The sequence below is a fragment of the Geotrypetes seraphini genome, chromosome 3 (assembly GCF_902459505.1).
Source record: "Geotrypetes seraphini chromosome 3, aGeoSer1.1, whole genome shotgun sequence".
Lineage (NCBI taxonomy): Eukaryota > Metazoa > Chordata > Amphibia > Gymnophiona > Dermophiidae > Geotrypetes > Geotrypetes seraphini.
In genome coordinates, this window is record NC_047086.1 from 150338517 (window position 1) to 150365226 (window position 26710).

Consider the following 26710-nt stretch of genomic DNA (forward strand, 5'->3'; position numbering starts at 1 on the left):
GAGCCACGGGGTGGAAGGGGACGTGCAAAGATGGATCAAAAATTGGCTGGTGGACAGGAAACAGAGGGTAGGAGTAAAGGGGCACTACTCTGACTGGATAGGGGTCACAAAGCAGTGTTCCCTCTAAGCGGGCGGGTGTTGTGAGCAAACTTTTTTCACTGTGAGCTAAAAATATCGGGCGCCAGCAAGTTATGAGCCAAATAAATATGTTGCTTTCTACCACAGAACTTCCTTACGTTTGTATGGAATCTATCCCCTTTCAACTTTAGAGAGTGCCCTCTCTTTCTCCCTGCCTTAGCTACTAAGTCTATTCCCTTCAGTACCTTGAATGTTTCTATCATGTCCCCTCTCAATCTCCTCTGCTCAAGGGAGAAGAGGCCCAGTTTCTCTAATCTTTCGCTGTACGGCAACTCCTCCAGCCCCTTAACCATTTTAGTTGCTCTTCTCTGGATCCTTTCGAGTAGTACCGTGTCCTTCTTAAAGTACCAGTGCTGGACGCAGTACTCCAGGTGAGGGCGTACCATGGCCCGGTACAGCAGCATGATAACCTTCTCTGTCTCTTCAGTCCAGCATCTGCCCCTTCCATTCACTGTCTGTCTTTCCCTGCCATCTCTCCTCCTGCCCCCCCCCACCCCCCAATTTGGTCTAGCATCCATCATCTTCCTTCTGTTCCCCTCATGGTCTGGCATCTCTATCCTTCCCTCCCCCCTGTGGTTTTTAGCATATCTCTCTTCTCATTTCCTCCACTCAGATCTGATCATTCTCTGCTCTCTCTTCCCTTTTCTTCTCTGGTCTTCCTTCTCTATTTTCTGCCTCCATCTAAATTAAATTCTTTCTTACTATTTAGTCCCGTTTCCCTCTTTTCACTGTGTCTACACACAGCTTGTCACCCCTTTCCCTCACCCCTCCATTATCTTACTATTTTCTTCCCCCTTTATTTATCTCCTCCTTCCATCCAGTATGTGTTCTTTCCCCACTTCCATTCAGCATCTGCTCTCCCTTCTCAACTGACATCCATCTGCCTTCTGCTCTCTCTCCCTTCTTCTCACTTCCATCATCTGTCCCCTTCTCTCTCTCTCTCATCTCCTCCATTCCATCATCTGCCCCTTCTCTCTCTCTCTCCCCCCCCAACTTCCATCATCTGCCCCCCTTCCCCTCACCTTTGTGGGTCACTTTCTTTCCCCTGAGGGTGGCTCATGTCACAGGGGAAGCTTTGGCCGAGCAGAACCGCTTGATTGACAGTGGAACTTACTTGATTGATGTCGATGCTGGGGCCCGTTGCCGTTTGAAGGAAAAAAAAAAAGGTGGAAAAAAGGAACCTGTAAAGGCGAGAGGAAGGGAAACCTCCAGGACAGCTGCTTTTTGCCCTCCTTCAGCGGCCCAAGAGTTCAGACCAGCAGCGGCAGCTCTGTATGCTTTTAACTTCGGCACAGAGCTGCCCCTAATCAATAGTTTAGCGCGGTTTCATGAGGCAGCCTCGGGGCCTTTGATAGCCGGCCCGCTTCGATGATGCGATGTGGGCCGGCCTAGCAAAGGCCCCGAGGCTGCCTTATAAAACCGCGCTAAACTATTGATTAGGGGCAGCTCTGTGCCGAAGTTAAAAGCATACACAGCTGCCGCTGCTGGTCTGGAGGTGCGGAGACAAGGCAGGAGGCAAACGCGGTGGAAGGCAGGAGTCCCGGCGAAGGCAGGAGTCCCGGCACAGCGACTGCAACAGGAAGTTGCAAGTCAGCTGACGCCGGCCTTTCGTTGCGGCGGGGACCGAATCCTTCGCGGACCGGCAAGATTTTGTTTGCGGACCGGCGGTTGAAGAACTGTGCTCTACACTGTGTGCGCTGTGACGAGAAACTTGTGCGCTGCGAGGTAATATTTTGTGCGCCAGCGCACCCCAGCGCAGCTTAGCGGGAACACTGTGACTCACAAGTGGTGTTCCGCAAGGGTCAGTGCTGGGACCACTGCTGTTCAATATATTTATTAATGATCTAGATATGGGGACAAAGTGCGAAGTTATCAAGTTCGCGGATGACACAAAACTCTCCAGCAGGGTCAGAACTGTTGAGGAATGCAAAGAACTGCAGAGCGACCTGAACAAACTGAGTGAGTGGGCAAAAAAATGGCAGATGAGCTTCAATGTGGAGAAATGTAAGGTCTTGCACATAGGGAAAGGGAACTCCATGTACAGCTACGCGATGGGAGGGAGGGCACTCGGGGAAGGCAAACAAGAAAAAGATCTGGGGGTATTGGTGGATAACACAATGAAGCCGGCGGCGCAATGTGCAGCGGCCTCAAAAAAAGCGAACAGAATGTTGGGCATTATCAAAAAAGGTATCACTACCAGAACGAAGGAAGTTATCCTGCCACTGTATCGAGCAATGGTGCGCCCACATCTGGAATACTGCGTCCAATACTGGTCGCCATACCTCAAGAAGGACATGGCAATACTCGAGAGGGTCTAGAGGAGGGCAACGAGGATGATAAAGGGTATGGAGAACCTTTCATATGCCGAACGATTAGACAGGCTGGGGCTCTTTACCCTGGAGAAGCGGAGACTGAGAGGGGACATGATAGAGACTTATAAAATCATGAAAGGCATAGAGAAGGTGGAGAGGGACAGATTCTTTAGACTAGCAGGGACAACTAAAACAAGAGGTCATTCAGGAAAACTGAGAGGAGACAGATTCATAACGAATGCAAGGAAGTTCTTCTTCACTCAGAGGGTGGTGGACACCTGGAACGCGCTTCCCGGAGAGGTGATAAGACAGAGTACAATTCTGGGGTTCAAAAAGGGACTGGATGATTTCCTGGAAGCGAAGGGGATTACAGGGTACAGATAGAGTTACCTTACAGGACATTGAGCGAATAGGGTATGGATATTTTAGGTTAGGTAGGGAACACTTCCAGGTCATGGACCTGGGGGGCCGCCGCGGGAGCGGACTGCCGGGCACGATGAACCCCTGGTCTGACCCAGCAGAGGCAATGCTTATGTTCTTATGTAAGGGGATACTCGCTATGGGCATGTAGTTGGACTTCAATGCAATTGCGTTTTTCTGGTGTTTAGGGATATGTGTAATCAAAATGTGTCCCATTTCCTCATAGAATGACCCTCTGATAAGAGTGGTCGTTAACCAATTAAAGAAATACCTTTTAAAATCAGGTAAGCAAATGTAATAATCTTAGATGGGCATTCGTCTAGCAAGCAGTTTGATTTGGTGTATTTGTTGAACAAAATTAGAAATTGATGCCAATTTGGGAGCTCAAAATGATCCCAGAGCATGTACACTCTGGGCTTCTTTTCATGAGGTCCAAATTGAAATTCAAAATCATATGTAGGCATAGGTATAGTCTAGAATTTTACTATTAAAGTAACTGGCAAGGGTTTCAACTGACAGAAAGCATTCATTATCCCTTTTCAGGACCCGAGTTGTATCTGTTAACCTATTTACTAGCTTAAACAGTTCTCTGCTATTTTAGATGTATGTATTTTTTGTGCGTAGTGTTTTGAACGCTTTTCTTTAATCAAAATTTTATATTTTTTCATTTTTTGTTTCAAGTTTCAAGTTTCAAGTTTTTTATTTATTCTTGATTAATCGCTTTCTCTAATTCAAAGCGATGTACAAATCCAAATTTAGTTAAAAGAGAGCAAACAGACAGACAAACCAAACATAGGGATTTACAATTCTTACAAAGGTTAAAACTTATTAAACTACATTGGGTAAAAATGGGGTTAAGAAATACATTCGTTATATAAAAGATTAAACATAGGAAAACACAATAGGAAAAATAATAACTAAAAATTCAGGAATTAAAAGCATCATTAAATCAAGAATTAAAAGCATCATTAAAAAGAAATGTTTTTAATAATGACTTGAATTTTACTGAATCTTGTTCGTTCCGTATAAAAATTGGAAGAGCATTCCAGGTTTGAGGGGCTGTTATGGAAAATATAAATTGTCGCCTTGTATTGATCAATTTCAATGAAGGTATTGTTAATAAATTTTGATCAGTAGATCTTAATGTTCTTGTAGGATGGTAGGGTATTAAAAGTTTATGAATAAAAGCAGGAGTCTTATATAATAGTGTTTTAAATGTAAGTAAACAGATTTTATATGTTATTCTATGGATGACAGGTAGCCAATGTGCTTTTTCAAGTAGGGGAGTAACATGATCAAATTTTTTAGATTTTGTAATGAGTTTTATAGAAACATTCTGTATTATTTGTAAACGTTTGATTTCATTTAAAGCAATACCTCTAAAAAGAGAATTACAATAATCTATTTTTGATATGATTAATGAGTGGATAAGAATGTTTAAAGATTGTGCATTCAGAAATTTTGAAATGGATCTAATTTGACGTAATCTGTAAAATGAAGTTTTAACAATATAACTTATATGGTCATGAAAATTTAATTTGGAATCAATAATTACTCCTAATATTTTCGTTTTATTGACTATCTGTAAAGGAATATTTCTTATAGTAATAGGGGTGACCAGTGTGGGATTATCCTTCCAAGGAAAAATCATCAGATTTGTTTTTTTTATATTAAGGGCCAGTTTATTGGTATTCAGCCAATCCTGAACTTGATCGAGTTTCTTACTAATCTCATGTATATCTGAAATATTATCCGTATCTACAGGGTGTAACAGCTGAATATCGTCAGCGTATCCGAAAACTTGAAAACCTATAGATTGGCACAATGTAAGGAGTGGTGCTAGAAAGATATTAAATAGTAGAGGAGAAAGAATAGACCCTTGAGGAACACCGAAAGTGGATGAAATAGGATTAGATATAGATTCTTTAAAGAAAACAGATGAAGAGCGATCTGTAAAATAAGAATTAAACCAAGAAAGAATTTGATCCGTGATCCCAATAGATTGAAGTCGGTTTATGAGAAGTTTATGATCAATTGTGTCAAATGCTGCGGAAAGATCTAGTGAAATTAATAAAGTAGTTTTGTGATGGTCGAGAAAATAATGAATGGATGTAGATAAACCAACTAGTGATAATTCTGTGCTGTGATGTTCTCTAAAACCAGTTTGATTAGGGTGGAGAACATTTGTTTTTTCCACAAAATCTAATATTTGGGTATAAACTATCTTTTCTGTTAATTTGGCTAGAAAAGGGAGATTAGATATGGGCCTATAGTTTGTTGGATCTGTACTACTAGCATTATTATCTTTGAGAATTGGACGAATTATTGATTTTTTCCAGTCTTTTGGTACTTTACTTTGTATCAAACTTTCAGTAATTAAAGTATGGATAACTGGTCCAAAAATTTGAAAGTATTGTTTCAAAATAAACGGTGGAAGAAGATCTGCTTTTGAGCTTTTAATATTAATAGATTTAATAGCCAACTCAATTTCTTTTTGGCTTGGAAGTTTAAACTTAGAACATTTTGAGGTTGAGAGTTCAGTTTTTAGCTGATCATGAACAATGTTACCTTGTTGATTTATTACAAAGGAGTTTCTTATTATTTTAATTTTTTCTGTAAAGTGATCTGCCAGTTTCTGTGCTGTGAGTGTATTATTATTTTCATTTGACTTTTCCTTACTAGTTGAAATTGATATTCTTTTTAATATTTTATATAACATTGATGGATTTTTGGCCTTTGATATTTTCTCTGAATAATATTGCATTTTTGCTTGATTTATTTTTGATTTGTAATATATAATTTCTTTTATCTTCCTCTTTATCTGATTTATGCCAAATTCTTTCCAATTTTCTCAATTCCTAGTTTAAAACTAGTAGTTCAGAATCGAACCATTCATTTAATACCCTCTTTTTCTTTTTGTATGTTTGGAATGGTGCTATTTGGTCTAACACTTCCTTGCTAAACTTTCCCCATTTTGTCTCCTGCTAAACCCTGCCCATGTGCAACAATTGGGTAAGGATCTAGGAAAATATTTACAATTTAATGATACAGGAGACATTTCCCCAGAGACCCTTTGGGAATGCTTAAAAGTGGTAATGCGGGGTAAAATTATCGCCTTAGAGACACATGTTCGGAAGATACGCATGTTTAATGTAATGTAATGTAATTTATTTCTTGTATACCGCTATATCCGTTAGGTTCTAAGCGGTTTTAAGAAAATATACATTTAAATTGAAAGTAAGAAGTTAGAAAGGTGCTTAATAAATTCCCTTACTGTCCCGAAGGCTCACAATCTAACTAAAGCACCTGAAAGTTGATAAAGAAGTGAAAAATAAAGAAGAAGATTAATGTTAAACATGTTTAAGACTAAGGATTTGCGAGATCAGATTTATGCACTAGAATGGAATCGTAAGGGAGGGGTTTTATCCCCTGAAAAAGAAGCAAAATTACAACAACTTAAGTTAGATCTTCAGGCGTTAGATTTGGAGATAATTAGTGTTAGACTCCAATGGTGACGACAGGAATATTACAAAACAAATAATAGAGCGGGCAGAATTTTGGCTCATAAGCTGAAAAAGAGACAACTGTGCAATATAATTACCCGTGTACAGGGCCCAACTGGAGATTGTACTACTTTAGCCCAGATTCAACAAGATTTTACTAATTTTTATCAACAGCTATATCAACCTGAACATATAGTGGATGAAGCTGACATTCATACTTATCTAGATCTAAACTAAACCTTAGGTTTGTATACCGCATCATCTCTACATTCGCAAAGCTCGACACGGTTAACAAGGGTTAGGGTAGAAAGGAACTCCAGTGAAGGGAAAAGACAAAATGAAGAGAAAATTTAGGACAGAGTAACCAGAGAGAGGAAGAGTTACATTTTTGAAAATAACCAGGTTTTCAGATGTTTATGGAAGAGTTGGAGGGAGCTCAGATTCCTAAGAGGGGAGGTAAGGTTGTTCCAGAGCTCAGTGATTCTGAAAGGGAGGGAGGAACCTAGATTTCCTACAAGGGAAATGCCTTTTAGAGAGGGAAAGGAAAGTTTCAGTTTTTGGGTAGATCTGGTGAAATTGGGGTTAGAGGAATTCCAAGAAAGAGGAATAAAAGGGAGGAGGATGCCGTGTAAGATCTTGAAAGGACGGCAGGCACATTTGAAGTGGACTCTGGAGATTATCAGAAGCCAGTGGAGCTTGGACAAAAGTGGTGAGATGTGGTCGAATTTGCTTTTTGAGAAGATAAGCTTAGCAGCGGCATTTTGAATCCGCTGGAGTCTTTGAAGGTTTTTCTTTGTTAGGCTTAGGTAGAGTTGCAATAGTCCAGTTTAGAAAGGATGGTGGATTGGACAAGGATGGCAAAGTGTTTTTGATGGAAACAGGTTCTCACTTTCCTTAGCATGTGAAGGCTGAAGAAACATTTTTTTTATTAGGGAGTTGAGGTGATCGTTGAAGGAAAGTGTGGAGTCATTGATGACTCCCAGAATTTTACTTGAGTATTCAAGATGCAGGGTGGGGCCAGAGGACAGTGGGATGGAGGTGGGAAGTTGGTCCAATTTTGGGCCGAGCCAGAGAAGTTTTGTTTTGGATTCGTTCAGTTTCATCTGCACAGTGTGGGCCCAGGATTCAAGGTTCGATATACATGAGGTTGGTGAGGTTCCGGTCGGTCTCGAGGAGGACAAAGATGTCATCTGCGTAAGTGTAAAGTGTTTCAAGTGGGGAGAGATGGAGGAGTTTAAGGGAAGACATGTAAATGTTGAAAAGGATAGGAGAGAGAAGTGAGCCTTGTGGGACTCCACATATCGGGTTCCAGGGGGAGGAAGAAGTGCCCTTCATGTTGACTGTGTAGGAGTGGGAGCATAAGAACTTCGAGAACCAGTCAAGGACTGTGGAGTTAATGCCTATCTCGGTGAGTTGGTAAATTAGGATATCATGATGGACGACATCAAAAGCTGCAGATATGTCGAATTGAAGAAGGACGGCGAACTTGTTGCGAGAATGGAGATGTTGAACTTTTGAGATTAAGGAGGTCAGAAGGGATTTGTTGCTGAAGTTGGGATGGAAGCCGTATTGGTAGGGTAGAAGAATGGTGAATTTTTCAAGGTAGGAAGATAGTTGAGTGGATATGATGGATTCTAGCATCTTGGTAAGGAGAGGAATGTTTGCTATTGGACGATAGCTGGATGGTGTGGAGGGGTCTAGATCAGGTTTTTTCAGTAGTGGGGTTAAGGAGATATGGCCCATTTCTGGGGAGAATAGACCCAAATGGAGGGCAGAGTTTATGAGAATGGTAAGAGATGAGATGGCCTGAGGGGGAGTGTTCTCGTAAAGGTAGGCGGGGAATGGATCTAAGGTACAGTTGCAGGATTTCAATTTGAGGCAGAGATTATGAACCAGGGATTCAGAAACTAGTTCGAAGGAAGACCAGGATCTGTCGGCTGGGATGGGATCCTCTTCAACTTCCTAGTCTTACTCCTGGGGAAATTCAGGAACTTTCCCTCCCCATCACAGTGGAAGAATTAACATGGTCTATTAAAGATATGTCGCTGGGAAAAGCGCCAGGACTAGATGGCTTTAGAGCCAAATTTTATAAGACATTTCATATGACTTTGATACCCCCATTGTTACAATTTTTTAATACCTTAGTCCAGTGGTTCCCAACCCTTTCCTGGAGGACCATCAGGCCAATCAGGTTTTCAGGATAGCCCTAATGAATATGCATGGAGCAGGTTTGTGTGCCTGTCACTTCCATTATATGCAAATCTCTCTCATGCATATTTATTAGGGCTATCCTGAAAACCCGATTGGCCTGGTGATCCTCCAGGACAGGGTTGGGAACCACTGCCTTAGTTGATAGACAGGATTTGCCATACTCATGGCGTCTAGCGGGTATAACTTTAATATTAAAACCAGGTAAAGATCCGACATCCTGCTCCTCTTACAGACCCATCTCACTCTTGGATGTGGATTATAAATTGTTTACCACAATATTAGCCAAACGTTTACAAATATATATGCTACACCTAATAGTTGGTGATCAATCTGGATTTGTATGAGGTCGCAAGACCTTTGATAATATCCGTTGAGTATGTTGCATATTATGTCAAGTTGTCGGGGGAAATGAATTGACCCTTATCTTGGGTATTGATGCCGAGAAGGCATTTGAAAGGGTCTATTGGCCCTATCTGTTTCTAGTACTAGGAGAAATGGATATATCTGAAACTTTCTTGCATTGGCTTTGACTGTTATATATGGCCCCTTTGGCTTCAATTACTATCAATGGTGGATATACTAAATGCTTTACTTTGGGGAGATGGACCCATCAAGGCTGTGCTTTGTCATCTGTGCTTTTTGCACTAGTTAAGGAACCTCTTGCACAATTGGTGCGACAGACCTCAAATATTTCAGGTATAAACTGTGGTGGATTAGAGACGAAAATACTATTATTTGCAGATGATATTTTTACAATACGAGATCCCCGCACCTCCCTAAAAGCTATAGTAGAAGTTCTTATGGCTTTTGGACAGATGTCAGGATTTTGGATTAATTTGTCTAAATCAGAAATTTTAGATCTTACTTTGCCAGATTCAGATCGCATATGGATTACTAGCAGCTATTCTTTTAAATGGACACAACAATCATTACGATATTTGGGAATTAATTTAACAAAGCATGTAGAATTGCTACATGATTCTAATTATCCTCCGCTTCTGAAAGTGATCTGGCAGGATATAGAGAGATGGAAACATTTAAATATCTCCTGGCTATGTAGAGTACAAACAATAAAGATGGTGGTACTTCCGAGGTTCCTATATCTTTTTTCAGCCTTACCGATCTCCCTACCTAAAATTTTTTTCATACAATTAGAGCGGAAGATATTCGCCTTTATTTGGCAACATAAGACTCCAAGAGTCTCTCGAATAATGATGTATCGACCTAGAAAACTGGGAGGGATGACAGTACCACAATTTCAATATTATTATCAAGCAGCCCAGCTACGATATTTAGCTAACTGAAAATGGGATAAGAAAAAATCTTGGGTATGCAGGCAACAAGAGATATTAGGTCCATCCCCATTGTGGACAATACCTTGGCTCCAACTTACACAGCTCTCTGTAATAGCCAAGAAGTCTAATCCTATAATACGTCACACTCTTGATTTGTGGATCCAAGTATGCAGGCGATGCTATGGGGATAAAAACTATTTTATGGGGGCAGCTATTATATATTTACCCAATTTTCTCCAGAAGTTGATGGGCCTTTCACCTTTGGGGAAAGAAAGGTCTTAAAACATTAGGCCATTTGTTGGAAGATGGTAAAATTATCCCCTTTGAAGTGTTGAGAGAAGAATATGGCCTCACATCAAGTGATTTATTTTATTATAGACAAATTTAAAGTTTTATTAGAAAAGTGGTTCTTAAAGAATTAGTTATTGTACAGAAGTCAGAGTTAGGGAAGGCTATGATAAGAGAGTGGCAGAGGAAGCATTACTAGATTATATAATGCACAATTGGAGCATCTTCATCCCCCCTTTGAAATATAGACGTCATTGGGAAAAGATTGTAGGTAAAATCTATATAGATAAGGAATGGCTTAAAATAGTGCATTCTCTTTTATATGGTACTATAGCTAGCAATATGATAGAGAATGGTTACAAGATGTTTTATTGTTGGTACTATACACCAGTACGATTGCGAGCCATGTATGGGAATGGATTGGATAAATGCTGGAGAGGATGTATAGAAGTAGGTACTTTCGAACATATTTGGTGGTATTGCACTAAAGCACAAACTTATTGGGATAAAGTAGTATTAGGTATTACAATCCCTAAGACCATGGAATGCTGTCTTTTGAATAAGGGACCAGTTGCTCTGTCTCTGAAGCAGCAGAAATGGATACATTTGATAATGACAGCAGGTCAGCTTATCCTGGCATCTGCTTGGAAACAATCAGACTTACCAGGGATATGAGTATTATTGGCTAAAGTTCAATATATACAACAGATGTCTAAACTAACTAGTCTTCGGAGAAATCAGATACGTAATTATAATTCTATGATAATTTTATAGAATCCTGATACATAACTTCTCTCCCACATTTTATGAATCTCGTGCGCACATCCTACCACTAGGGCTGGGTGGGGTTGGGGGGAGGGGAGGATACTGGGTTAGGAAGGGTGAGATACATTTGATATTATAGATAATCTGGAAATTTTCAGTATTTATTATATAATCAGATATATAATGAATTAACATATTGTTTTGTATATGATTTATAAATCAGGTGTTTTTTAATTGCATTAATTTTCAATTAAAAATAAAAGATAATGAAGGGAATATACTTAATAGATAAAAACAGGTTGTTCACCCTCTCCAAGGTAGGAGAAGGAGAGGGCACTCTCTAAAGTTAATAGGGGATAGATTCCCAGTGTTCTCCCCAGAAATTTTTCCAGCCGGGTGTCATGAAAAAGTAGCTGGGTGGGACGGGATGGGGAAATTTGTTGATGGGGAAAATTAACCCCCTCTTTTACTAAGGTGCGCTAGCATTTTTAGCGCACGCAAACCCCACGCTATGCAGGAAAACTAACGCTAGCTCAATGCGGGCATTAGTGTCTAGCGCACGTAGCAATTCTGCACGCGCTAAGCACACGCTAAAACCACTATCGCAACAAGGAGCCCTAAATGTGTACTATTTTTATTAATTAATTATTATTTTCCAATGCTCAATATGACTTCCTTTTTTAAGGTTTGACACTTGTGCCAGAATATTTTTACTAAATTTAAGAAGTATCCTATTCTAGAAGGGAATAATTAAGATATTTGCCCTCTTTCAAATGGTATAGAGGATTAAAAAAGGGAAAGGCGTTAATTAAGTCATTAGGTTCAATCTAGCCATTTATTTCTGCATGAATTTAAACAACTTAAAAACAAAAGATAAATATAGCTCATCCAGTCATACAAGAATGGCTCTACAGCAGGAGTGCCCACACTTTTTGGGCTGTGAGCTACTTTTAAAATGACCAAGTCAAAATGATCTACCAACAATAAAATTTTAAAAAACACAAAGCACACTGTATGCAGAGAAAATGTTAATTATCATTTATATTCCGTGGGTTTTCAAAGAGATCAAGGCGGATGACTTTTTAGAATGTCACCTCAGGAACAACTATACAAAAATAGACAAATATACCCCCTCGCATTTTACTAAACCGCAATAGCAGTTTTTAGCGCAGGGAGATGCACTGCGCTGCTCTCGATGCTCATAGGCTCCCTGCACTAAAAACCTCTATTGCGGTTTAGTAAAAGGGGGCCATAGTACAAAATATAGACAGTGGATATAAATTCTCAAAACGGACACATTTTGATCACTAAATTGAAAATAAAATCATTTCTCCTACCTTTTTGTCTGGTGATTTCATGAGTCTCTGGTTGCACTTCCTTCTTCTGACTGTAAATCTAATATTTCTTTCTTTCAGCCCTCCCCTTTTCTTTCTGTCTCCCCCAAGCCATTGCGCTGATTTCTCCACTTCCCCGATTCTTTCCCTACCCCCTAAGCCACCACGCCGATTTCTCCCTGTTGCTTTCCCGAGCCAGGCCAAGCATATAGAAGCATCGGACTCACAAGACTTCACCTCTGACTTCAATTTTAACGTCGGAGAGGAAATTCCAGGCCAGCCAGGCAGCGATTGGCTGGCCCAGAACTTCCTCTCCAACGTCAGAATTGACGTCGTAGGTGAAATCTTCTGAGGCCGGCGCTTGTATGGGCCTGGCCTAGCTCGGGGAAGCAGCAGGGAGAAAAAGATTGCAAAAGCAATGCGATCGACTCACATTGCCTTTGTGATCTAACTGCTGTTATGGTATCCTGTCCTGACCTGAGGAAAGGGGTTTAGTCCCAAAAAAACTGCCTTATATCTCTTTCCTATTTTTAAACTTTAATCAATACAGTTACAATACTACTTGATTCTACGTAAAGCAACAAAAAAAACTTTTCTACCTTTTGTCGTTTCTGCTTTAATCATCTTCTCTTCGCTCTCTTCTTTCTATTCAGTGTTTGTCCTCGCTTCCTTCCATGCAACATATGTCCTCTCTTTGCCCCTTCCACCCAGCCTCTGCCCTTTCTCGCTCTACCTCTTCCATCTACTGTCCACCCTCTGTCTGCCCACCCTCTCTGCCCTTTCCATCCAGTGTCCGCCCTCTCTGTTCCATATGGCATCTTCCCTCTTTCTATGTCCCTTCGATAAACTGTATATCCTGTGCCCTTTCTCTCCATTGTACATGATTCATTTCAGCTTCACCCCCTTCCCTATGCTCTAGCATCTCTCTCTTCTCCTTTCCTTCCTTCCTTCCCACTCCACCCCATGGTGTGGCATCTCTATCTCCTGCCCTTCTCTCCCCATGCCCTGGCATCTCTCTCCTCCCCCTCCCCCCATATGCGCTGACATCTCTCCCCCCCCTCCATGGTCTGGTAGCTCCTTTCCCTTTCCTCCCTCCCATGGTCTTGGCATCTTTTGCCTCTCCTCTCCCTTCCCTAGTCTTCCTTCTCCCCTCTCTCTCCCCAATTGGGTGCTGCTGCAGCACTTCTCTTTCCCTTCCCAATTGGGTGCAGCAGCAGCTTTTCTTCCCCCCCAAATTGGGTGCACCAGCTTTTCTCTTCCCCCTCCCCCCAAAAAATTGGGTGCTGCAGCAGCAATATTTCTCTTCCCTTCCCCTCCCCCCCAAAATGGGTGTAGCAGCAGAACATTTCTCTTCCCCCTCCCCCATTCAGTGCAGCAGCAACATTTCTCTTCCTATCCCTCCCAGCTCACACACCCGTCGGCAGAGTCGCTAGGCAAGTTGTAAGCTTCCCTCCATTGCTGACCTATCTTCCATAGGTTAACGACGGAGGGAAGCTTAAAACTTGCTGCTTTTACTTGCTTCGGGCCTGCCTCTTTGCCGGGTCCTGCCTACTTTCTGTTTCTGTGAAGGCAGGACCCGGCAGCGAGGAAGGCCCGAAGCAAGTGAAAGCAGCAAGTTGTAAGCTTCCCTCCGGGGCTCTAAAGTGTGCATGCCAGCTTCCCTTCTCTTCCCTCCAAAACCAGAAGTTATGTCCCGTGGAGGGAGGAGAGGATAGAAGCCTATATTTCAGGTGCCTATTGCGGCACTAGGGAGATGCCTAAGCTTACCTAAGGCCACTTCTGGATGAAACCATGCCTAAGCCTAGCCTTGGGCAAGCTTAAGCGGCCCTGCGTGCCTCCCTAGGCTTGTGAAAATGCCTAAACTGTAGGCTACCGGTCTTGGGGTTTTTTTTAACCTGCATCCCGATTGCCTGGTTAGACAGTGGTAGGACGCCACACCGCCTCCTACAATCGGGATGCCATTTATAGAATTTCCCTTTTTTGGCCGTATGTGTTATTTTGTTGCAAAAATTTAATTGCAACTTCTTCGTTAAATGCCATTTTTCTAAAACAGATCTTAATAGTCCCTTCTCTTCCCTCCAAAACCGGAAGTTGTGTCCCGTGGTTGGGAAGGAAGAGAAGGGAAGCCGGCACGCACACGATAGAGCCCCAGAGGGAAGCTTACAACTTACTGCTTTTACTTGCTTCGGACCTTCCTCGTTGCTGGGTCCTGCCTTCGTGGAAACAGAAAGTAGGCAGGACCCGGCAACGAGGAAGGCCCGAAGCAAATAAAAGCATGCTGGCAAAAAAAGAAAAAAAGGCAGGCGTCAAAAAAAAATTTTCAGCGGCAAGTCAGCCCGGGAAGGAGCATCGACAGCAGCAGGATTCACCGGGCGGTCATCTAAATTAGGTGAGCGAAGCGCCCGGCTAGAAGGCCCTGGGGAGAACACTGGATTCCGTACAAACATAAGGAAGTTCTTCTTCACCCAGAGAGTGGTAGAAAACTTGTATGCTCTTCCAGAGGCTGTTTTAGGGGTAAACATCCTCCAGGGATTCAAGACAAAGTTAGACAAGTTCCTGCTGAACCAGAACATACGCAGGTAAGGCTAGACTCAGTTAGGGCACTGATCTTTGACCTAAGGGCCGCCGTGGGAGCGGACTCCTGGGCATGATGGACCTCTGGTCTGATCCAGCAGCGGCAATTTTTATGTTCTTATGTTCCGTCGGTGACGTCACCCATACGTGATACTATCTACCTGCTGTCCCTGGATAACACCTGTTAAGGGCGGTGAAGGAGAGAAAGGAGTCAAGGATGACCCTGAGATTACGAACAGACAAAACATGATGAGAGTATTGTCCATAGAGATGGAGAACGAGGTGGGTTTAGGCAGGAAGATGAGCAGCTCCATTTTATCCATATTCAATTTTAGATAGCGGTGAGACATCTAGGCAGGCTGAGATTTTGGTCTGGGTTTCAGTAGAGATATTTGGTGGAGAGAGGTAGATCTGGGAATCATCAGCATAGAAGTGATACTGGAAGCCATGGGAGGAGATCACCACTCCAAGTGAGCAAGTGTAGATTGAGAAAAGGAGTGGACCCAGGACAGAGCCTTGAGGTACACCAATTGATAGTGGGAAGGCTGTAGAGGAGGAGCCACCATTGCATACACTGAAGGTGTGATGGGAGAGATAGGAAGAAAACCAGGAAAGGGCAGAAGTAGAGAGTTGCACGGGGACAGAAACCCCACCCGTCCCCGTCAGGATCCTCTCCGTCCCCACCCATCCCCGCAAGGAATTACCTCCATCCCCGCCCATCCCCATAAAAAGCAGCAATTACTTCTGACAGGATCATCAATTCCAGTTTCTTTTGTGTTTACGCTGCTGTTTTCCTTGTGGAATTTCTTTGGTGGAACCCTTTTTTTTGTTTTCTGTTCAGGTAATTAACTTATAAACTCCCCTCTTTTACTAAGGCTGACGTGTCCATTATATTATATGGACGAACCCTGCTTCCAAAGCCTTCCATCCCCGTGGGAGTCCTGTTGGCTAGAGGGGGGTCCCCGTGGGCCAGAGGGGGGTCCCCGTGGGTTAGGGGGGATTCCCGCGGAACCCGCGGGATTCTCACGATCCCCGTTCTCGTGCAGACCTCTAGGCAGAACCCTGGAATCCCAACAAGGACAGCGTATCAAGGAGTAGGCAGTGATCAACAGTATCAAAGGAGGCGGATAGATTGAGAAGGATGAGGATCGAGTTACAGGTCTTTGGATCTGACCAAGAACAGGTCATTGGAAATTTTAGCAAGGACAGTTTCCTTAGAATGCAGCAGGCAAAAGCCTGACTGAAGTGGATACAGAATAGCGTGGAATGAAAGGTCCAGGCAATGGCGGTGAACAGCATGTTCAAGTAACTTGGATAAGAAAGGGAGGAGAGAGATGGGGCAATAGTTGGAGGGATACATGGGGGTCCAGTGAGGATTTCTTGAGAGGTGTAACAATGGCATGTTTAAAGGCATCAGGGACAGTTGCAGTGGGGAGTGATAGGTTGAGGATGTGAAAGATAGGAAGGATGACAAAGGGTGAGATAGCACCAAGTAGGTGAGTAGGAATCAGATCGGAGGAGCAGGTAGTGGGTTTAAAGGATGAGAGAAGATGTGTGGTTTCCTTCTTAGTGATCTCAGAGAAAGAGGAGATGGTGGTAGGTATTCAGGAGAGGTTAGTAGAAGGGGAAGATGAAGGGAGGGGAGGGAGAAGCAGCCTAGTTGAGAGCTCAAGGTGAATCTTCTGAATCTTATTGTAGAAGAACTCCGCCATTGTCTGGGGAGAAAGTGAAGGGGGAATAGGCAGCAAGGGTGCTTTGAGTAGGGAGTTTAGTGTGGTAAAAAGACGAGGATTGGCGCTAAGAGAAGTGGTTAAGTGGCTATAGTATTCTTGTTTGGACAGTGAAGGTAGACTGGAATGATGTCAGCATGAATTTAAAGTGTATGAAGTCAGCGAGCACACAGGATTTAAGCCAGAGACGTTCAGCATAATGGGCACATGAGCGCAAGTAGCAGATGCGGGGGGTGAGTCAGGGTTGGGGTTTGGCACACCTAATAGGATGTGAGATTGGAGCAGCAAGGGTATATAGAGCAGAGGAAAGAATGTATTATAAGAGGATGGCTTCATTGACAGTCTTGTGTGATATAGTAGTTGAGAGGGATGAAACAGCACTGGAGAGAGCTCTGGGGTCAATAGCCTGAAAGTTCCTGAATGTGTTGGTGGCAATTGGCCAGTTCTGGGGGATAGGGTGATGAATAGTGAACGTTAACAAGTGATGGTCAGAGAGGGGATGGGTGGTATTGCAGAATTTGGTGTTTGAGCAGTTGGAGGATAGAATTAGGTCTAAGCAGTGTCCTTTCTGGTGTGTAGGGGTGATGGAGCACAGCAAGAGATTGTATGAGGATATTAGAGCAAGGAACTTAGAGGCGAAGGAGTCATTAATATGGATATTGAAGTCACCGAAGATGAGAGAAGGGGATGAGGGCTCAAGGAGGGAGGAGAGCCAGGAGTCAGTCGGTTAGGAAGGAAGAGTGGGACTTATTAGGGGGGGGTGTCAGTAGATGACTACTACGAGAAGTAGGAGAGCAAAAAGATGGATAGAATGGACTTCAAAGGAGGTTGAGCATTGAGATGGTGGTGGGAAAGGGGATTGAAATCTGCATGAGAGTGAGAGTAGTAGTCCCACGCCTCCTCCTTGACCAACCAGGTGAGGAGTGTGGAAGAAAAGGTAGTTTCCTTGACATAGGGCAGCAGTTGAGGTATAGTCATCAGGGCCGATCCAGGTCTCAGTTAGTGCGAGCAAGTAGAGAGATTGAGAGATGAAGAGGTCTTATATGTAGTCAAGCTTGTTGGTAATGTAGCGGGCATTCCATAAGGCACAAGAGAAGGGCAGGGAGGAGAGAGGAATAGAAATAAGGTGGGTGTTATTGTGGGTTGGCCCATAGGAGTAAGGTGGATGGTAAGAGTTGGGAGGACCATGATTGGGGTTGATGTCCCCAATGGAAAGCAAGAGAAGGAGGAGGAACATAAGGGGAAGGGAAGGGGGTACCTGCAGCTGCGACGTGGGTGAAGTGCATACAGGGAGAGAGGATGGTTGAATGAGAGGGTGAAAGTGTAGGATCCTTAGAGCAAAAAAGAGGGTAGAGGATAAGAGGAAGGGAGAGGCAGTGGGTTTAAAGAGTGAAGGGTGAAGTGTTAAGGTGCTCAGTGGCTTAGGAAGAAGGGAAAAATTGGGGATGATAAATATCAGCAGAAAGGGAAATAGGGGAGTCAAAACAGTGGAAGGGGGAAGGGAAACTAAAAAAAACTTGGTTGCGGACCAGTCTAGAGAGCAGAGGGAAATGCACACACAGTGTATATATTACCCCTCATCTCATCCTCACTGTACACATATACACACACACAGTATATATATTACCTCTTATATATATAAAATATATATACATATACACACACAGTATATATATTACCCCTTATATATATAAAATATTCTTTTAGCTTTTGGTAGCAATATTATTGATAATAGAATATGTGCTTCCTCACTGTACACATATACACACACACAGTATATATATTACCTCTTATATATATAAAATATATATAAAATATATATACATATACATATACACACACAGTATATATATTACCCCTTATATATATAAAATATTCTTTTAGCTTTTGGTAGCAATATTATTGATAATAGAATATGTGCTTTCTTCCCTCACCAAAGTAATCTGGTGAGCACTTTGTTCAGTGCTTGCATATGTGTGGGAGAAAGTATCAGCGGAAGAACTTGCAAAGCATATAACCATTGTGGTATAATTAACATATTATGCAAGGCAATGCAGCCAGAGAGAGAGATTGGAAAATGGTTGTAATCGTTGACCTACATAATGGCATACAATGTAGTCAAATGGTGCCAAGGAAGCAAATGTTTCCTTGTAGCTTGTAATCGTTGACGTACATAATGGCATACAATGTAGTCAAATCTTGTGGTATAAGTATTCCCAAGTATTTAATCTCACCCTCTGCCCAAGTCACAAACCCCTGTAAAGAAAGTGCCCTAGATTGTGCAAATTTTAAAGTAAGCCCTGAATAGAAGCCATATTCATCAAGCACATTGAGCACATGAGACAATGAGAGCTTTGGCTGGGATAAGGTAAGGTGTATATGATCAACATATGCCAAGACGTTCAGTCTCAAAGCCTAATGGCAACCCTGAGATGCTCACATTCAAGTGTTCGTAGAAGGGGTTCCAAATAAAGTACAAATAAAAGGGGGCGATGGGGGTCATCCTTGACACAATCCACGATGTATAGGGAATGACGCTGTTGCACCCCATTAACCAGGATACTTATGTCTAAGAGTTGTACAGCATTTAAGAGCTGTACAGCTGGGAGGGGGGAGGCTGAAATGCACGGATGGGGAGAGGGACCTTAGGGTGATAGTGTCCGAAGATCTAAAGGCGAAAAAACAGTGCAACAAGGCCATGGCTGCTGCCAGAAGGATGCTGGGCTGTATAAAGAGAGGCGTAACCAGTAGAAGAACGAAGGTGTTGATGCCCCTGTACAGGTCGTTGGTGAGACCCCACTTTGAGTACAATATTGTGTTCAGTTTTGGAGACCATATCTGACAAAGGACAGAAAAAGGCTTGTAGCAGCCCACAGGAGGGTGACCAAAATGATAGGAGGTTTGCGACAAAAGAAGTATGAGGATAGACTGGAAGCTCTGAATATGTATACCTTAGAGGAAAGGAAGGACAGGGGGATATGATTCAGACGTTCAAATATTTGAAAGGTATTAACGTAGAACAAAATCTTTTCCAGAGAAAGGAAAATGGTACATAAGAACATAAGCATGGCCTCTGCCAAGTCAGACCATGGGTCCATCATGCCCAGCAGTCCGCTCCTGTGGCGGCCCCCCCCCCCCCCCAGGTCCATGACCTGTAAGTGATCTTATACCTAAAACATTCTATTCCCTAATCATTTAATATCCTGTATGGTAACCCTCTAACTATACCCTTCAATTCTCTTTTCCTTCAGGAAATCATCTAATCCCATTTTGAAACCCAAAATCGTACTCTGCCCTACCACCGCCTCTGGTAGCGCATTCCAGGTGTCCACCACCCTCTGAGTGAAGAAGAACTTCCTAGCATTTGTGTTGAATCTGTCTCCTTTCAATTATTGCGAATGCCCTCTTGTTTTTGTTGCCTCCGCTAGTCTGAAGAATCTTTCCCTCTCTACCTTCTCCATACCCTTCATGATCTTATAAGTTTCTATCATGTTCCCTCTAAGTCTCCGCTTTTCCAGGGAAAAGAGCCCCAGCTTCTCTAGCCTTTCAGCATATGAAAGGTTTTCCATGCCTTTTATCATCCTTGTTGCTCTTCTCTGGACCCTCTCGAGTATCGCCATATCCTTCTTAAGGTACGGTGACCAGTATTGAATGCAGTACTCCAGATGTGGGCGCACCATCGCCCGATACAGTGGCAGGATAACTTCCTTCGTTCTGGTAGTGATACCTTTTTTGATAATGCCCAACATTCTATTCGCCTTCTTTGAGGCCGCTGCTTCATTGTTTTATCCACTAAAACCCCCAAGTCCTTTTCCAGTTTGCCTTCTCCCAGTACCATCCCCCCATTGTGTAGTTATACATCGGGTTTCCTTTCCCTATGTGCAAGACTTTACATTTCTCTACATTGAAGCTCATCTGCCATTTGTTTGCCCACTCACTCAGTTTGTTCAGGTCCCTTTGTAGTTCTTTGCATTCCTCCACAGTTTTAACCCTACTGGAGAGTTTTGTGTCGTCCGCAAATTTTATATTGAACAGCAGCGGTCCCAGTACTGACCCCTGCGTGACGCCACTCGTGACCCCTTTCCAGTCAGAGTAGTGTCCCTTTACTCCTACCCTCTGTTTCCTGTCTGCCAGCCAATTTTTGATCCATCTGTGCACTTCCCCTTCCACCCCGTGGTTCCACAGTTTTCTTAGTAGGCACTCTTGGAGTATCTTGTCGAAGGCTTTTGGAAGTCCAGATATATGATGTCTATGGGGGTCACCTTTTTCCAATTCGCTTATCCCCTCAAAGAAGTGCAATAGGTTCGTTTGGCATGATCTTCCTTTACAGAAACCATGCTGGCTTGTTCTCATCAGATTATTTCTTTCTATATGCTCATTGATACTGCCGGATCACCTCTTGATCCTTTTTTAAAGATAGGTGTAATATTTGCTATCCTCCTGTCCTCCAGAATTACCCCTGTTTTCAAGGATAGGTTGCAAATCTGCTGCAGCAACTCCACCGTTTCGTCTCTGAGCTCTTTCAGTATTCTCGGGTGGATTCCGTCTGGGCCCGGAGATTTGTCAGTTCTTGATCTATCTGTTTGAGTAAGTCTTCGAGGCTTACCTCCATGCATGATAATTTTCCCTCCTGATCCCCCTTGAAGATTTTTTCCAGTTCCGGCACATTGGATGTGTCCTCCCTTGTGAAGACCGACGAAAAGAACGTGTTTAGTCTGTCTGCTACCTCTTCTTCCTCCTTCACCACTCCCTTCATGTCTTCATCATCCAGAGGTCCCACCTCCTCCCTCCCCGGCTGTTTTCTTTTCACCTATCGGAAGAATGGTTTAAAATTCCGTGCTTCCCTGGCAAGTCTCTCTTCATACTCTTTTTTTGCTTTTCTGACCACGTGATGACATTCTTTTTGATGCTTCCTGTGCTCTTTCCAATTTTCCTCGGTTTTATCCTTTTCCACTTCCGGAATGATTTTTTCTTGTCCCCAATCACATTCTTGACTTCATTGGTTATCCATGCCGAGTCTTTTGCTTGATTCTTTTTGCGCCCTTTTCTAAATCTGGGTATATATAGGTTTTGCGCTTCGTTTACCGTGTCTTTGAGGTTGAGGGGTGGTAGACTCAAGAGCAATGTAAGAAAATTCTTCTTTACGGAGAGGGTGGTGGATGCTTGGAATGTATTCCCGAGAGAGGTGGTGGAGAGGAAAACGGTGACAGAGCTCAAAAAAGCGTAGGATGAACATAGAGGATCTAGAATCAGAAAATAATAGTGAATATTGTGGCAGTGCTGGTTAATGGTGCTGTGTCCGCCGGGTTCCAGGTGGAGCGGGGCACTCGTCAGGGGTGTCCGCTTTCTCCCATGCTTTTTGTTTTATCTTTGGAACCTTTGTTGCACCATATTAGGAAGGATGGCTCTATTTTGGGCTTTCCTGTGGGTCAGGAGGAAGTGCGGTGTCTGGCTTTTGCCGATGATATTTTGTTGTTGCTGACCCAGCCCCAACGTTCTTTTCAAAGGGTCTTGCAGCTTGTTGAGTGTCATGGGGGGGTGTCAGGCTTTGAATTAAATTTAGACAAATCTGAGGCCTTGCCGTTCGGTGGGTATACTTATGAGGATGGGATCTCCCCTTTTCCTTTGCGAAAGGTGGAGCACAGACTCAAATATTTGGAGATATATATAACGGGTGACCTTGAAAAAGCTTATGTGGAAAATTTTGCTGTGTTGTTGGGTAAATCCCGGGACTTATTGGCTCTTTGGACCAAATTCCCGTTGACTTTGTGGGATAAAATTGCTTTGTTCAAAATGGTATAGTTTCCAAAATGGATTGATGTGATGCAGACTTTTCCTATGTATATTACAAATGTATATTACAAATACAAACTATCAAAAATTTTTGCATAAGTTTCTTTGGAGTAATAAGAAGCCCAGATTGACTCTAGTGCAACTCTCTTTGCCACTGGGGAGCAGTGGTTTGGCGTTGCCGGACCTGAGAAAATACAACATTGCATGTCTTATCCGACATTTGGTTGACTGGATTAAGAATACTCATTACTATACTCCTGTTTCTCTTGAACAGCAGTTGATTGCACCAACACTTTTGTTGTATTATCTTCATGCAAAAAGACCTCATCGGATTTTTCCTACTCGTTCCTCATCCTGTGCTGAAATCTGAGACAGTGTTGGCAATGGTTATGCAAACGTATGCATTTGCCTTTCACCTCTACTGTGCTCTTGCCCTTGTGGGGGAATCGGGAATCGGGATCTGGATCCGGATGGCTCTAAGACCTGCTTGCGGAGCTGGTATGGCAGTGGTCTCTGTTATGTGCGGGATGTGGTGACGGCACGAGGCCTTCCTGTCTCCTTCCCTGATCTTCAGGCTCGGGGTGTCTTGCAAGTTCAAGATTGGCTTTTTTATTGCCAAGTCACCCATTATTTACATTCCCTGGACCACTCTACTTTGAATGAAGATATGGCAGATATGGTTCAGGAAACTTTGACCCTGTCTCGCCCATCCCGAACCAGTTTATCCTTTCACCAGGTCAGCTTGGGAAGTTTCAATGTTCCCTGGGACTATGATGCTGTGGCGGTGGTGTGGAATCAGGACCTTGCTTCTACTGAACAGATTACTGGTGAGGGCCTGCATCTTCTTATGCAACATCTCCCGCACCTGACTCATTCGGTGGTGCTGCAGGAACAATATTATAGATTCTTGTTGAGACTTTACATCTCCCCATCCGCTGCTAGGATTAGTGTGCCAAATAAGGAATTGACTCCTCTATTGGGACGTGCTTCCTTATTTAGCAGGTTGACTCCTAGTGACGGTGGTAATGTGTTCAGAAATGAATTTAACAGAATGTGAGTTGGTGTGTGAATAAATTCATTTTACAAAATGTAAACTCTGACTTGCTTATATTGGAAATTAGATTTGAACTTTTATCAAAGTTACTGGAGTGCAGGTGCCTTACTTGGAATCAAATATACTCTTACATAGATAGTGACTGTTGACCCATTGATTTCAAAGGATTGGTTGCAGTCTATAATTTTACACTTGATAATGTTTATTCACTGAAGAAGGTATTAGTTTCAACATAGTTTATTTATAACATTCACCTAGGCTGATGAACATTGTAATAATATGCCTTGATTAGGGTATATTTTAGCCAAGGTGGGTGTATTGGATAAAATATTTTTGGTGGTAGGGTCTATTACTGGGGGGCTAGGACTTTTAGGGAATCAAATTAAAATCCTATTTTTCTTAATGGCTGCTTATTGTTCTGTTAAATTGAATTTAAAAATAAATTAATTTGAAATGGAAAGCCTGAGAAGTCCAATTGTATATTGGAAAACCATTTTATCATATTGCAATGTGCTTTTTATAATTCTGACTTGCATGTAAAGGTTACAGAAGGTCTGTTCGAGTCTTAGTTTTGTGGGAGTTGCAAAATAGGGTTGGAACTACTGTACGAGGGGTGTTCACTAATTTATCCACCTCAGTAGGAAAGAGAGTTAAAAACAATTTTTTAAAAAAAAATATCGTCCCCTGATAGCTCCATACACTTCATCCGCTTTTCCTTCAATAACTTTAACCCCTTTGAAAAGAATTTGTCTGTTTTACCTTCAAACCAGGATGTCACAGCTTCCTTGACATCTTCATCACTTGAAAACTACTGTCCACTTAGAGATTTCTTCAAAACTCAACAGGAAATAATCAGAGGGAGCCAGGTCATGACTTTAGGGTGGATGGTTCAGCTGCTGAAACCTACGTTCTCGGATGGAAGCCTATGATTGTCATGACATGTACACCGGTACATTGTCATGAAGCAGCAGCGTGCTTGCTATGAATTTTCCTTGTCTTTTCTCCTTAATTGACTCCCGCAAAGCAATCATTATATTGACATAACTCTCTCTGGTTACGGTTTTCTTGTATGGTATGAACTCCAGAAACAAAAGTCTTTCATCCTCCCAGAAGACAGTTGCCATGACTTACATGCAGATTTTTCAATCTTGAACTTTTTTGGGGGTGGGAGACGACTTGTGCTTCCACTGCATTGACTCCATTTTGGACTCAGGATCTCTGTAATAGATCCAGGTCTCATCTCTAGGTTCCAGCATCTTCAAGTTCTCCTGACAGCACTGGAGCCTTGTGGCCTTCTGACATGGTGTCAGCATTCTTGGAACCCATTTTGAACTCACCTTGGACATGCCCAACTTTTCATGAATTATTTTCCAAACTGTGCCTGCCGAGATGCCCACTTCAGCTATTTGGGAAACCTTAATTCTGTCTGACAAAATGAAATCCTCAACTTTCTTGCACATTTGGCCATCCAATGTGAGGGTCATCTTCAATGGACTCTCTACCCCACTTAAACTGCTTGCTCTAAAATTTTACTTTGTAGGATGATGGGGCAGACTCACCATAAATTACAGTCATGAGTTCATAGATCTCCTTTGAATTTTTTTCCCTTTTATGAGAAATTTTATCACTGAACGGTGCTCCAGATCTAGCAATTTCTTACTTGATTCGCATGAGGACTCTCCTGACATCCTGACTCTTGGAATGTTAGACTCGCACTGAGCCGCAACTGTGCACAGTAACCTTTGAGACATGTCATAACATACATAGAATTGTTTTAACATGCTTGGTACTTTTAGGTAGATAAATTATTGAATGCCCCTTGTATATGTATGTGTCATGGTGCTTTCAGTAGTCTTGCTTATGTCTGACAATGTCACAAAGCAAAAAACTCAGTTTGTATACAATGGAACCAAATTATGCAACCAAATGAATTATTACTCCATTGAAAATAGAGCAAATTAACCCGGAAAAGGTTCTAAATTTTTAAATTTTCTTAAGAAAATTTAAAAATTTAGAATCTTTTCCGGGTTAATTGACTCTTTTTTTCAATGGAGTAATAATTTATTTGCGACGATGTCAGGCAGAATAGTAAGACTGAAGAAATAGGTAAAATGAATGCTTTGCATCAGATTGGGTCTTTCAAATCTGACTTAATGACCCTACAGTAAATTGGATTTTTAGAATTTCAGAGTGAGCATGTGCAAACAAATTTGCATGCGTTGTGGTCCTTGAATATGCAAATTTATCTAATGTATATTCATATTCATTATAAAGATCATGAACCCCAACTAGTTTTGGAGCCACAACATTAAATTTTTGAATCCCCGCATCAGATCATTTTGCAGCAAAATGTTACTTAGCCTTGAACAATTAAAAAGTATGAGATGGATTTATCATTGTTGTCTAATAGATGCTTTCTTTGTGTTCACTGGTGGAAACTTCCTAGTGTGCTTAGTTGTTTAAACATATGTCTCATGATCTTACGAAACTGATGATGTATTGTTGATATACAGAGAGAATTAAGTGCCAAATTTCCATATATACATATATACCTGTTCAAAAACTAATAATTGCTGTCTCACTTTTAGGCAATATTCAAGGAGCAACAGTAGTGGATGCTCTTGATACATTATACATCATGGGAATGAGAGATGAGTTTGCAGAAGCCAAAGAATGGGTAGAAAAGCATTTAGATTTCAATGTGGTAAGTTTGAGCATTCTATGGCTAATACCGATTAACTGTTCTTCTGAAAACATAAAGAACATGATCCCACAAAATTCTATGGGGCCAATATTGAAAGGCATTTATCCAGTTAGCAGGCAGGTCCCTTCAGTCACAGTCCCCTTCCCCTCCCCTCCCTCCATGAGTCCAGCATTTACTTTTTTCCCCCTCAGACCCCGCTCTCTTGCGTCAGGGGCAGGATCGCGGCAAAGGGAACAACAGCTCCGGAGGCCGATGGCAGCCTGCAAGGATCGCTACAGTACCGGCGATCTCTCTTCAGGCTGCTCCGCTGCTGTAATTAGGTAAATGTAAGAGTGGGAGGCCAGGGGGGAAGCTGGAGGACACCACAGCACTTCTCAATTGACCCTCCCCCCTTGCCTCCTAATGCAGCAGGAGCAGCAGTGGCTGGCCAGCAAGAAGCAGCGCTGCCACTCCTACTTTAGGTGGCGAGGGGGGAGGGTCAGTTACTGAATCGGAGGCCAATTTTTTTTTTTTTTCAAATCGATTCAAATTTGTTCACCCAAAGTGAATCGCTTTGAATCGGAAATTGGGCAGCTCTAATGTACAGTCC

At 42.5% G+C, this 26710-nt stretch overlaps 1 protein-coding gene across 1 annotated transcript in view; it reads left to right on the top strand.

The window, feature by feature from the left end:
• Positions 1 to 26710, top strand: part of MAN1A1 (mannosidase alpha class 1A member 1) — a 260475-nt gene that overhangs the window by 56567 nt on the left and 177198 nt on the right. The window contains exon 3 of the mRNA XM_033939003.1: positions 26006 to 26121. Within this exon, the coding sequence (XP_033794894.1) occupies positions 26006 to 26121 (116 nt within the window). The remainder of the gene's footprint in view (positions 1 to 26005; positions 26122 to 26710) is intronic.